Raw genomic sequence first — 12,307 nt, 5'->3', positions numbered from 1 at the left:
CCGTGGCCTTTTATATTGGCCTTGAGGCCATAGGGGCCAGGTCCAAGGCCAGGTCCGGGCCGGCCCATTCCCATCCTGAGTTACAGGCCGTGGCGTCGCAAGATTTTTAGCGTCCAGGTCTCATGGTAGGCAACGCATTTTCCCAACCGTTTTGTCACCGAGCCTCTTTCGTTCTTCTTCTGTGCTGCTGGTAGCCTATCTTTGCCAGGTCCCGCCTGTCATGCAGAAAGTGTGTGCGAGTTTTGGTACGTCTCGATTTGGCTTGGAGAAAGGCTGCTGACACCCGAAAAGCAGGTTCTGGCACCGTCCTTGACTATGTGTGGCGTGCATATGCTTTCGCCTCCGCGCTGTTTGACGCTGTAGGTGGGTCGGCAGGTACGTGGGTCCCATTTGTCATTCTCGCACTGGGTTAGTGTTGGAGTTGTTGTTTATTTACACCCTGCTTGCTGTGGGCCTCGCTTCTAGGGCCATGGGACATGCGTGTCGTTTTTGTTTGTCTTTGTTGTTTCAGCCCACGTCCGTCTGCCGGTGGACCTTAGAATGTTCTGGCCCGCTTGTCTGTCACTTTTCTGTTTGAGATTCAGGTCTGCTGGACCAAGATTACTCTGCGCGTGTACGTGTCTAAGTATTCCTTTCTCTGTGCCCCTACTCTGCCCCAAAATCAGAAGCTCCACTACCCTCGTCTTCCTCGAGCTCTCCCTCGAAGAGACTTGCTGGTGTGCTCCGACCACGCCGCCGTTTGAGCTCCGATCCGCCGCCGCCGCCGTTCGAGCTCCTCGCCGAAGCCGCCGCTCGACCTCGGAGCCGCCGCCGCTGCCATGGAGGGATTTGGTTGAGGTGTGTTTGTTGGTATACTCCGCCCAGGACGCTGTTCTGTTTTTTTGGCTCCTGATTTTTTTTTTTTTGCTTCTCCTTTCCTAGGTTGCTGTCCATCATAGTTTGCTGGATCGCTGGTTCCTAAGTGATTCCTCAGGTATTGTGCTTAATTGCCTTCCTTTGTTCAGGTCTCTTCTATATGTTGACGCTGTCTCACGATTATCTTTCTCTTGCTTTTAGATTGACCCGCTCCGTGCTCTGCTCCTTACAACCCGTTCCTTGGATTTCTTGCATTCTGTTTGCCAAGGTATAGGACCACGTCCTTTGCATTCTTTTCCGTCTATTTTGTTGATTGCTTGTGATATTGTTCGTCTGGCCAGTGCAGCTTATCTGTTTGTTGTTATGTGTGAGAGGTGGTAATCCTATTGTCACTGATCGGATTGTGGTGTATGCTGCTTTTCTGTTTGCGTGTGATGCTTAGATTCGCGCTAAATTTAAATGGACTCGTTGCCTGATGGGTCTTCTCGTTCCCTGTACCGTAGCGCGCCGGCGTGCTCGAGTTTCGGCTCGCGTCGCTCTGTTTGATGGTTCGTAAATATTTAGTTTTACTTACCGTGCGATTATCCTAGGTTACCCTTCTCTTAGTGCTATTTCTTTTGTCTTCTGTTGTGGTAGCTGCGTTTAATCCTCGATATAAGCGTGCTCCTAGAGAGGTCGTGGACACTTCACGGTTTGTAGGTGAGAAGTCATATGCCTCTGTTAGTATTTTGCCTCCTACGATCTGTTCGTTACGTTCTGACGTTTCTGCCGATTCAGGCCCTGGGTTTTTCCCTGTTGTCACACCTGAGTATGGTCGAATACGCCGTAAGCAACGACTTTACAGGATGAGGACGCATAGATGGGCAAAGTCAGGTGTGCCCTAGGCCCCTAGCTGTTTCGATTTGTAGGTTCATGTGGCAGCTCTGTCCTCATGTTTTTGTGCTTTCATTCGAAGGTCGTTACCCTTTTCCAACAGCATCTGCTTCCAGGAGTCTTTTCAACGTTCAGTACATGGAGTTCTTGAAAGGTAGCTTTCTGATTTAGCGAGCAGGACTTGTTTGTAGTTTTACCATTTATTCTCTGTGAGCTGTAGGCTCATTCTGTCGATATACAGCTACTTATGCAGGTGTGTCTTACCATGGCGCCCCTGACTACCGTTGTCAGTTTTGTGGTGCCGTGTTCTGGTTTCCTGAGCGTTGCAAGGACGAGACCTCCGTAAGGAAGCGTCGTGTCTTGTACAGCCTGTGCTGCAAGGGTGGGAAGGTCCGGATTCCACCCTTCAAGGCGCCACCACCATTCCTCGCGGATCTCATTAGGTTTGATGGTGATTCACGCAGCAAACGGTTCTTACAAAAAATTCGGCAGTATAACTCAATGTTTGCGTTTACTTCCATGGGAGCTGACATCGATAGACATATAAATGATCGTGGTGGTCCACACGTCTTTAAGATGAGTGGCCAGTCGTATCACCGCATAGGTTCCTTGCTGCCAAACCGAGGTGCAGATCCCAAATTTGTTGAGCTGTATATCCATGACACTCAGAACGAGGCTGATAACCGAATTAAAGCTGTGATGCCTGAGGTTGATTCTAGCGAGGCTGACGCTGATGTTGATATAGTAAATGGGCTGCAAGGTATGCTAGATATTTGTAATCCACTTGTCAAGAAGTTTAGAGACGCTAGAGATCGACTTAGGGACCAGGGTGATGATCGTATTGGTATTAGAATTGTCGGTGCTGAAAAGGGTGATCCTGTGCAGTTCAATCTGCCCTCTGTTAGTGAGCTTGCTGGTTTGGTTGTAAATGACTTTAGTGGTGAGAATTATCACCGTGATATTATAGTTGATAGCAAGGTTAAAGGTCTGCACCATGTGTCTAGCCTACACCCAGCTTTTATGTCTCTCCAGTACCCGTTGTTGTTTCCTCATGGTGATAGAGGCTTCCAGTTAGGAATCCCCCATAGAGATATAGAGCCTGGTTGCAGCGAAGGAAGGAGCACTATTAGTATGCAGGAATACTACTGCTACTGTTGTCACTATAGGCAGAATCAGTACAACCCCTTCATATGTTGTGGTAGATTATCCGCTCAGTCACAGGTTGATTCGTTTGCGTGCGTCGAGGAAGGCAGGCTGACTTATATAGCAAACCACCAGGATGACTTCAGATGTGAGCACTTTCAGGGAGTGGCTGATGCAGTTGGGAAGGGTAATCTCGATGGTAGCACGATAGGTAAAAAACGAATTCTTCCTGCAAGCTTCACTGGTGGTGACCGTTACCAGCAGCAGAATTTTCAGGATGCTGTTGCTATCTGTAGAGTGCATGGTTCCCCGCACCTGTTTCCAACCTTCACGTGCTCTCCCAAGTGGCCTGAAATAAAAGAAGCTCTTCTTTTAGAGCCCGGACAGAAGTACACCGATAGGTCTGATATTATATGTAGGGTCTACAAAATGAAGCTTGATGAGCTTGTTGCGGATATCGCCGGTGGTCATATATTTGGTCCTGTTTCTGCAAGTAGGTTTCTTGTGCACATTTTTCCTCTCGTGCGCAGCATGTTTCCTCCAATTATAGTTTGCTTTCTTTGTGTGTAGTGCTTGTCAGTGTAGAGTTCCAGAAGCGAGGTCTGCCACATGCCCACATTCTTGTGTGGCTTAAGAACCCATGCACGGAGGGCGGTGTGACGCAGCTTGCTGACAAGTTCATCTCTGCGGAAATACCTGATCCGAAGGTAGATCCATTGGGATACTCACTTGTCGAAGAGTTTATGATGCATGGTCCATGTGGTCCAGCTAATAAGAATTGCCCTTGCATGAAAGATAATATGTGCTCCAAAAAATTCCCTAAAGATTTCCAAAACGAAACCACAGTTGATGACAATGGTTTTGTCGTTTATAGAGCGACGTGACACAGGTGTGGCTGTTAACAAAAATGGTGCACTTGATAACCGTCATGTTGTTCCTTATAACATGGCTTTGCTCAAGAAATATCAGGCTCATATCAATGTAGAATGGTGCAATAGGACCGAATTAATAAAGTATCTATTCAAGTACGTGACCAAAGGAACTGATCGTGCAAAAGTTGTTTTCACAAAGTACAAAAACGAACACATGGTGTCTCTGTTGACACTGATACTGCTGAACAATCCGATGTCCATGGTAGGCGTAAGAAGAGGCGTTTACGCGGCGCTCTGGCTGCTGAATTTGAGAAAGATGAGATCCAGGATTTCCTTAATTGCCGCTATCTCTGTGATAAGGAATGCATATGGCGATTGTTTGGTTATGATGTCCATATGCATTTTCCAACCGTAGAACGCCTTGCATGCCATCTCCCTAGCATGAACACTGTCATATTCAAGTCTACCACCCATTTGCCCTCGCTCCTTTCCACCCCGCGTTTGCAGCGAACAACACTCACTTCTTGGTTTGTGGCTAACAAAAAGTTCCCTTCTGGTAGGTCTCTTACGTATTGCGAAGTACCCCTCTAGCTTTACGTGGTCGAGTGAAAATAGAGAGTGGACCAAGAGAAAGTATGGCAACACAATAGGTCGAATATACTATATTCCTCCGAATACTGGTGAGTGCTTCTATCTGCGTATGCTTCTAATGTATGTGAAAGGAGCAGAGTCGTACGAGGACGTGAGAACATTTGAGGGTGTCGTGTATGCGACTTTTAAGGAGGCGTGTGCTGCAAGAGGTTTGGTGGGTGATGATGAGGAGTGGTTCAAGGCATTCGATGAAGCTGTTCGTTGGGGTATGGGTGGTCAGCTGCGAGCTCTGTTTGTGATGATGTTTATGTACTGTGGGATAGGAGATGAACTTGCTTTTTTTGAGAAATACTGGCGCCCTATGTCAGATGACATACTATATAATCTGCGTAGGAGCTTGAACGATGAATCTTATACCCTCCCTGACAATAGCTTAAAGAGCATAGTCCTGGAGGAGCTGCACATCCTCTTTGCTAGGAATGGTTCTTCTCCTTCTACCTATAATCTACCCCCTGTTGTGCATGATAGCTCAACTGGGTTTTCGAATAGGTTGATTGACGATGAGATGTCTTATGATGTTAGCGATCTTCTTGCCCAGGCTCCTGTGCTGTATGCGAAGCTAAATCGTGGCCAACGCCTTGCTTTTGACTCCATAGTGAGCAGTGTGGAATCTGGCACTCCTGCCTTCTATTTTGTGTCTGGTTATGGCGGTACAGGCAAAACCTTTTTATGGACTTCGCTTGTTACTCGTCTGAGGTCTGAGCGTAAGGTTGTCCTTGCTGTTGCATCATCTGGTGTTGCATCCCTGCTTTTACCTGGTGGTAGGACAGCTCATTCACGTTTTAAAATCCCTATTGACATAACCGAGACCAGCATATGTGATATTAAGCGGGGTACAATGCTTGCTGGCCTGGTTCAGTCTGCCCATCTTATCATTTGGGATGAGGCTCTTATGACTCACCGTCGCTGTTTCGAAGCTTTAGATCGCTCTTTGCGTGATGTCCTTTCTGAAGAAGATGCTTCCCTTGGTTCTGTGCCTTTTGGTGGTAAGGTTGTTGTGCTAGGTGGTGATTTGAGGCAGATTTTACCTGTGGTGGAAGGAGGCGTGAGGTCTCAGACTGTTAACGCGGCTATAACCAGTTCTTTTCTGTGGTCTTTTGCAAACGTTCTGGAATTAAAGGAAAACATGCGTCTAAAAGCACCCTCACTCGATGCGGCAGCGCAGGCTGAGCTGACTGAATTTAGTGATTGGATACTAGCAGTGGGTAATGGCACTGCTCCCGTGTCTCGCAGATTAGATGAAAGTGAAGCCAGTTGGATAGAATTGCCATTAGATGTACTGATCATGTCTGGTGCTAATAAAATCCAGGCTATCATTGATGCTGTTTATACTGATTTCACTTCCATGTATAGAGACACTTCTTACTTATGTGGCCGTGCTATACTGTCCCCCACCAATGACGTGTGCAATGAAATTAATGATGTCATGATTTCCATGGTTCCTGGTGAGCAGAGGGAGTATCTTAGCTGTGACTCTGTATCGAACGTTTCTGAAAAGTTTAACGATATAGACGCGATCTATCAGGTTGACCTGCTGAACAGTATAAAAATTAACAATTTTCCTGAGCATAAGCTGGTTCTCAAAGTTGGTGTGCCAATCATGTTGCTCCGTAATTTAAACCCGACAGCTGGTCTCTGCAATGGCACAAGGATGATAATAATGGAGTTAGGCGATAGGTTGATTGAGGCATGTATTATAACCGGTTCTAATGTTGGTGAGACTGTCTACATTCCTAGGATTATGCTATCTCACAGGCACAAAAAATGGGCATACACGTTGGAGAGGCGTCAGTTTCCCATACGTGTCTGCTATGCCATGACCATAAATAAGAGCCTAGGCCAGAGCCTTTCAGCGGTTGGCCTCTACCTCAGGAACCCAGTGTTTTCTCATGGCCAACTGTATGTGGCTCTCTCACGTGTAACTTCCAAGAGCGGCCTGAAAGTTCTAATTGAAGATGAATCACAAAACTACTCACGATGGACGAGGAATATTGTCTACCGTGAGGTTTTTAGTGCGTTAGAGTGATCTATGCAATATATGGTTGTACATATGTGTCTATGTGATATATCTTATTGGGGATTGTTTCATGTTTGTGATTAGGTGTGTTCCTGTCTGTATCATTATTGTCATATATGATGTTGTGTGTATTCTGTTGTATATACTATTTTCTCTCCTTACGCTTATCTGTTTGGTCCTACTGTTTGGGTATGATTCCACTCTGCACAGTATTAGTTTCCATGTTCTCTTGAGTTCCAGCATTGTCAGCTTTAACGTGCCATGCTATTGTTACAGATGGGTTTCGATTCACTCTCTGACATTTCTCCGGCTAGCAAGCACTGGTGCGTGAATGTCCGAGTTGCTCGCATGTGGGACTACTGTGGGACACGTGATGGTCAGCCACCAATTCACGTTGATCTTGTGCTGATAGATGATAAGGTATGATTATACTATTTTGTTGCTGTTAGCTTTTCAAAGCAGGCTCATTCAGTAGTTCTTCCATTAGAGGACCGACCTAAGATTATTTGCTCAGCTCTGGTAGTTAGTTCCAATTTTACATCATCTGTTAGAAATTGGTATGTGTTCAGAGCTCATATTAACGGTAAGGGATTCTGCTTCTTCATGTACCTGTGCTGCACACTAGAATCTTTTGGGGCACGTAATATTTTTGTTCAGATCATCATGTTCTCTGTTCTTAGTTTATTTTGTTTCTTCTCATTTTAAATCAGGTTAGTGCACTGACTAATCTACTTGGTGTTTACAGGGTAATGCCATGTATGCAGAAATACCTGGTACCGAGGCAAAGAAGTTCAAAGACCTGATTCACGAACAAGGAGTCTACTCTCTTAAAAAATTCTTTGTGGCTACAAGCAAATCCTCATACAAGCCATTTCCTGCTAAATACATGATGAAGTTTACACCTTGGACAACTGTAAGTGAGATGCAGGGTGTGCCTGACACATTCCCTATGCATGTCTATAACCTGGTTCCTTTTTGTGACCTCCTTCACGTGTTGGAGCTCAGGATTGCTTCACGGGTATGTGTATTCTACTTAGAATACACCCATGTACATGTGCTCGATGATGTGATTCTTGGATGCAATCTGATGCATTTTATTTTTCCTGTAGATGTATTGGGGCAGATTGTGGGTGTTTCTAAGCTGGGTCAAGTTCACATGTCAACTAACACAACTGCCACTCCTAAGCGGGTTATTACTCTCAGAGATGACAGGTAAGATTCTTATGCTCTGCTGCCGTACACATCTATATTTAGCAATCTTGTTTACAATCACTTTGAAAAAATGCAGGAACGCAGAGGTGAAGCTTGTACTCTGGGGACAGAGGGCTATTGAGTTCGATGCGGAGCTTGTGTTTGACAACGGCCAGAATACCCCTGTTGTTGGAGTCTTTGTGGGTGTGCTTATGAAATCTTACAACAGTGAGTTGTTCTTCTGGCTGTCGGTTTTTGCTTTATGTTAATGCTTTGTATGTCAGCCCATTTGGCCATATGCCTTGTAGATGATGAGACGCTGAGTGGTGGATCTGCATGTAGATGGTACTTGAACGAAGACATTCCTGAGATTGACTCTTACTTTGAAAGGTGGTGCAAAGTATCTGCCTATCTTTCATAGTCAGTGTGTTTGTTGGTTACTTTAGCCTACCGATGTGCTCTCTGTGTATTTTAGCTTAACCAACCGGTGTGCTTATGAGCTGATCCTGTATGCTCTATCCAGGCTAGGTGATGACTTCGCTAAAGTTCAGTGGATTTCTACCGGTACTGAAAAATTTGCTGTGCCGCGCAATAGAGGTGATCTTCCACACAAGACAGTTGCTGAGCTTAGGGAATTGGATCCATGGGAAACAGAGGTATACGGATATACCTTCCCTTCAGTAGATCACTTGTTTGCTTCTTTTTTTTTGTAAAATCCACCCAAAATAATTTACTTGGATGACCAAAAAATTGACTGTCGCTTAACTGCGTCCATTCACTGATGTGCAGGCTACAGACTTCCTCTGTACTGTGACAATTTCAAGCATGGCACCTGAACAGGCATGGTGGTTCCATTCATGCTCCAAGTGCCACCGATCAGCCACCTCTTATGGATCAGAATACAAATGCAACGGAGGCTGTGTTTCGACAAAAGCTTATCCAAAGTGTGCCTCTTTTTTTTTCATATTTCCTCAAGCTCCCTATTTTTATGAAGCAAGCCTCTTACGACTCATGTTTATTCATAAGCTGCATCATGCTTGTCTTGTTATAGGTACCGTCTATGCCTTGTTGGGACCGATGGCACCGGTACTGCCGAGTTTGTGTTCTTCAACCGTGTTGCTCAGCAGCTGGTTGGAAAAACAGTGATGTCTCTCTTAAGGTCCCCGGCCTTCCTCGTGAGATTGCTGCCGTTGTTTGTCAGAAATATACTCTTGCTGTGTCGGTGACCCAGAAAAGTCTACAGCAGAGGAACATATCGTTCCAAGTCAATGCAATTGAAACTTTCTTTGGAAGGCAGAACTCTGTGCCACATGACACCCGCGTCCCTGCTATAACCTCTATGCCACAGTCCACCCGCTTTCCTACTATACTTCCCATGCCTACGACAGACACATCTTCACTCGATCAAATTCTTGGTGAGCCAGCTGCCGGTGACTCATCTGTGGCTATTCCTGACCTCCCTATCCCCAATGAAGATGTCCCAAAGAAACCAGGTCCAGTTCGCACGGTATGCTCTCTTATGTGTTTGTTTCATTTCATGGTTACCAATGCTTCCTTCTACCCTCACTAACATGTGTATTGCCTTTGTCGCAGCCACTTCGTAACCTTAAAAGAAAGCAGCCTGAAGATCATAGCCCTAGCACTCTCAAGAATCCTCTTACTAATAATGCTGCAAACACCTCTGTCACAGCTGTTGCGGACCTCACAGCTGAAGTGTAAGTCATTTAACCCCTAAATGAGTTGTTATCTTGTGTTCTTCCTCACCTTCTCATCCAGTTGATGCATGTTAAACTTATTTTTTCCTTCAAAACCTAGATCCTTTGTCTCGTTTGTTAGTGTTCCTTCATCGGCTTTACTTCCTCTTGATTTGCTCTGCAGCAACACTGCCGCTGAGACGGAAGGTTCCTCTTTAACTGCCAAGGTGATGCTTTCTATCCTTAGCAATGGCTGCCGATGATTATAATTATGTGTCATATTACTATTGTTAGAGTATGAATTTTCTCCCACGTATACTGCTTCCGGTTATAGCTAATTCATATTTGCTGCTCTCGTTCGCCTCTGGGCATGTGATGATGAACATTTCGGAACCTATGATTATTGCTATCATATGCGACATTGTTTCCTTTTGTTGTGTTCTTTTAGTTCATAAAAACAAAAAAAAAGTATCTTATTGTGCAGCAGCTACTGAAAGAGGGATATGAAATGAGGTGTGATTAACAATATTTTGTTTAGGTTAGTCAGTCACACCAGTTAAATTCATCAGAATCTATTGGCTGAGGTGTGTCTTGTTTCACCAGGATACTGAGTCAGGCCTTGAAGATGCAAACAACAATGGGGCAAAGAAAAGGTGCTTCTTACTGCTTGCACTTTTATTTTCCTTGAGGTCAAATGTCTATGTACTCCTGTCTTACTTTCCAGTGTGTTTCTTCTTCTTTGGCAGTAAGGTGCTGACAAATGTGGCTGATCCTCCCTCTGCAACTCCCAGTGTTCGAATTAAGAAGTCGCCGCTAAAGAAGGGAAAGTAGTGCCATGTTGTCATTCCCTATCAAGGTGATTGCTTCATCATCTATGACCTGGTTCTTTACTCCAGGCCTCTCCTTTAATTGGCGCATACTGAATTGTTTGTTCTATTCTTTCATAGGCTGCGTGCTCATTTTGGATCCATGTTGGTGTTTCTGCACGCTCGTCCATGTTATTACGCTTTACTTTGCTTGTAAATTATGTGCCTAGGTGGACATAATGGTGATATGTAATATATGCTCCAAACACCACCTTTAGTATTATACAGGTCTGCATGACCTGATATCCTATTAAACTAGACAAGAACAAGCCCACTCTATGGTATTGTATTTAGGTTTACTGCAGAAACTGCTATGTTGATGGTGTTGTATTTCGTTTTAGACAATTCTATGCTATCTACCGGTTTAATGCGTACATGTTTTAAAGTATCTACATTATTGTTAATTTTATCTCCACTGTTTTATCGAAAACAAATCTCCACTGTGATCGATACTCTGGTTATTTGGTATGATGGAGCTACGTGTTATATTGCTTCCAGTTGGTCTGCTATATAATTTCAGCTATCTTGATTGCCAAAATGTCGCTCACAATGCAAGCGTGTAGGTTGGCTTGGCAGCTATCTAAAGTCTGCAATTTCATAGCTAAGGATCACTATACTTAGAATTTCTGATCGTCTGTTTTTTGCTAGCCGATAAAAATGATCTGTGGGAATGGAGAAAGAACAACACCTACTTTGTCTACTATAGATACGGCAAAGCCATCTCATCACCTTCATCACCGGAGCGATGTTCCGCAGGCCATTGCTAAGACTAGCTTCTTTAGCGTCCATGCCAATCGAACGGTACTGCTCTGCCCCTCTATTTGCGCGGCCCTACCGTTCCTCCATCTACTCCACGAACTACAGCTCCAACAACGAGCAACGCCCTAGCAAGCATCCCAACACGGAGTTAGGGGATCAGGAATAGAGCGGTTCACGGGGACGATTTGGACACGGACGAGAGCTGACCTTGTAGGAAACAAGAAAGGAACCAAATATATTGGATGCTGGGCCAAGAATAGAGCACGATTGGGCCGCACTGGACCGGTTAGGAGCCGCCCCGGGGGGCGGCCCAGCTACTAGTATTCTTCAAGCCCATCTTCAATCGCGGCCCACCTCTGGATCCTTGAAGAAAGTACACTAACTAAAAACAACAAAAGCATCAACACCCACAAAAACCATTGTGTCCTACTCGTGCAACAGATCTATGCATAGACACGGCTCTGATACCACTGAAGAGTTCGTTGCATGGAAAACAAAAAAATTCTACCGTGAACATGAACAAAAACCGAGATCCAATCTAGGAAGAAGCAAGATCTAATCTACCAAGATCGAAGCAACGAGAAGATTGCGAGACTAACCCTCGAAGATTCCAAAGCCTACGAGATTAGATCTCGTTGTTGATGTAGTCGATCGTCCGTGCTGCAATCCGGCAGCACTTCCGTACTCGGTCGTGCGTACGGTGTCGATGAAGCCCATCCTCTCCCGTTCCAGCGGGCAGCGGAGGTGTGGTAGATCTCCTCGGAATCCCAGCAGCACGACGGCATGGTGGTGGTGGTGGAGGAGAAAAGCTGCAGGGCTTCGCCAAGCCGGAACAACAATATGGTGGAGGAAGGGGCGGCCAGAGCTTGGGATGAAGGGGGTGGCTGGGCCCCCTGCCCCTCCCCTCTTTATATAGGGGGGAGGTCGGTTGGGGTGGCCCCCCTTGCCCATCTAGGGCTAGGGCCGGCGGCCAAGTGGGGGGAAAGAAGGAATTCTCCCCCCCCCCCCCCCCAAGTTGATCCCCCTAGGGTTTTGGGGAAACCCTAGGGGTTTGGCCGGCTGGGCCTTGGGGGGCATGTGCCGCTGGCCCATTAGGCTAGGGAGCATCCCCTCGGCCCATGCTAGGCCTCCTAGGGTCGTGGGCCCACTGGTGGGACCCCCGGAACCTTCTAGAACCTTCCTGGTCTTCCACCGGAAAAATCCCGAACTTTTTCGAAACCTAGAAATCAACTTCCCTTATATGAATCTTATTCTCCGGACCATTCCGGACCTCCTCGTGATGTCCTGGATCCCATCCGAGACTCCGAACAAACTTCGGTCTCTATCTCATATTCCGAATCTACTTATGCGACATCGAACCTTAAGCGCGTCACCCTACGGTTCGTG

The 12,307-nt window shown here is 45.9% G+C and overlaps 3 protein-coding genes and 1 long non-coding RNA gene across 4 annotated transcripts; all 4 read left to right on the top strand.

Moving 5' to 3' along the window:
- The first annotated feature begins 651 nt into the window (after positions 1 to 651).
- LOC124692777 lies at positions 652 to 1,123 on the top strand. Its single transcript, XR_006999677.1, has 3 exons — positions 652 to 837; positions 922 to 973; positions 1,057 to 1,123. It is a non-coding gene; the product is annotated as an uncharacterized LOC124692777 (long non-coding RNA).
- A 207-nt stretch (positions 1,124 to 1,330) lies between these two features.
- Positions 1,331 to 1,899, top strand: LOC124690430. Its single transcript, XM_047223818.1, has 4 exons — positions 1,331 to 1,403; positions 1,492 to 1,554; positions 1,633 to 1,728; positions 1,811 to 1,899. The coding sequence occupies exons 1-4, from the start codon at positions 1,331 to 1,333 to the stop codon at positions 1,897 to 1,899; spliced, it is 321 nt and encodes a 106-aa protein (XP_047079774.1).
- A 5,500-nt stretch (positions 1,900 to 7,399) lies between these two features.
- Positions 7,400 to 8,768, top strand: LOC124690429 (replication protein A 70 kDa DNA-binding subunit D-like; the record flags this gene model as incomplete). The annotated part of the gene is made up of 7 exons (XM_047223817.1): positions 7,400 to 7,429; positions 7,521 to 7,623; positions 7,700 to 7,830; positions 7,911 to 7,992; positions 8,126 to 8,258; positions 8,392 to 8,546; positions 8,654 to 8,768. Coding segments are annotated over exons 2-7 (672 nt in total), but the record flags the coding sequence as incomplete, so codon positions are not given.
- Position 8,769: 1 nt separating this feature from the next.
- LOC124692776 lies at positions 8,770 to 10,550 on the top strand. The gene is made up of 6 exons (XM_047226211.1): positions 8,770 to 9,109; positions 9,196 to 9,317; positions 9,481 to 9,523; positions 9,900 to 9,949; positions 10,043 to 10,152; positions 10,244 to 10,550. Exons 1-5 carry the CDS (start codon positions 8,942 to 8,944, stop codon positions 10,125 to 10,127), a joined length of 468 nt encoding a protein of 155 aa, XP_047082167.1. The 5' UTR covers positions 8,770 to 8,941; the 3' UTR covers positions 10,128 to 10,152; positions 10,244 to 10,550.
- Positions 10,551 to 12,307: the final 1,757 nt, after the last annotated feature.

Source organism: Lolium rigidum, chromosome 2 (genome assembly GCF_022539505.1).
Source record: "Lolium rigidum isolate FL_2022 chromosome 2, APGP_CSIRO_Lrig_0.1, whole genome shotgun sequence".
Taxonomy (NCBI): Eukaryota; Viridiplantae; Streptophyta; class Magnoliopsida; order Poales; family Poaceae; genus Lolium; species Lolium rigidum.
This window is presented reverse-complemented; position numbering and strand designations above follow the sequence as displayed.

Bases quoted from the DNA above. Each gene is read 5' to 3' on its own strand.
- LOC124690430 (XM_047223818.1), top strand. From the start codon at position 1,331: ATGGGTCTTCTCGTTCCCTGTACCGTAGCGCGCCGGCGTGCTCGAGTT. The intron at 1,555-1,632 runs GTGAGAAGTCAT...CTGCCGATTCAG, and splicing joins GGACACTTCACGGTTTGTAG to GCCCTGGGTTTTTCCCTGTT. The intron at 1,729-1,810 runs GTGTGCCCTAGG...TTTCATTCGAAG, and splicing joins GCATAGATGGGCAAAGTCAG to GTCGTTACCCTTTTCCAACA.
- LOC124692776 (XM_047226211.1), top strand. From the start codon at position 8,942: ATGCCACAGTCCACCCGCTTTCCTACTATACTTCCCATGCCTACGACA. The intron at 9,318-9,480 runs GTAAGTCATTTA...TTTGCTCTGCAG, and splicing joins GCGGACCTCACAGCTGAAGT to CAACACTGCCGCTGAGACGG. The intron at 9,524-9,899 runs GTGATGCTTTCT...TTGTTTCACCAG, and splicing joins GTTCCTCTTTAACTGCCAAG to GATACTGAGTCAGGCCTTGA.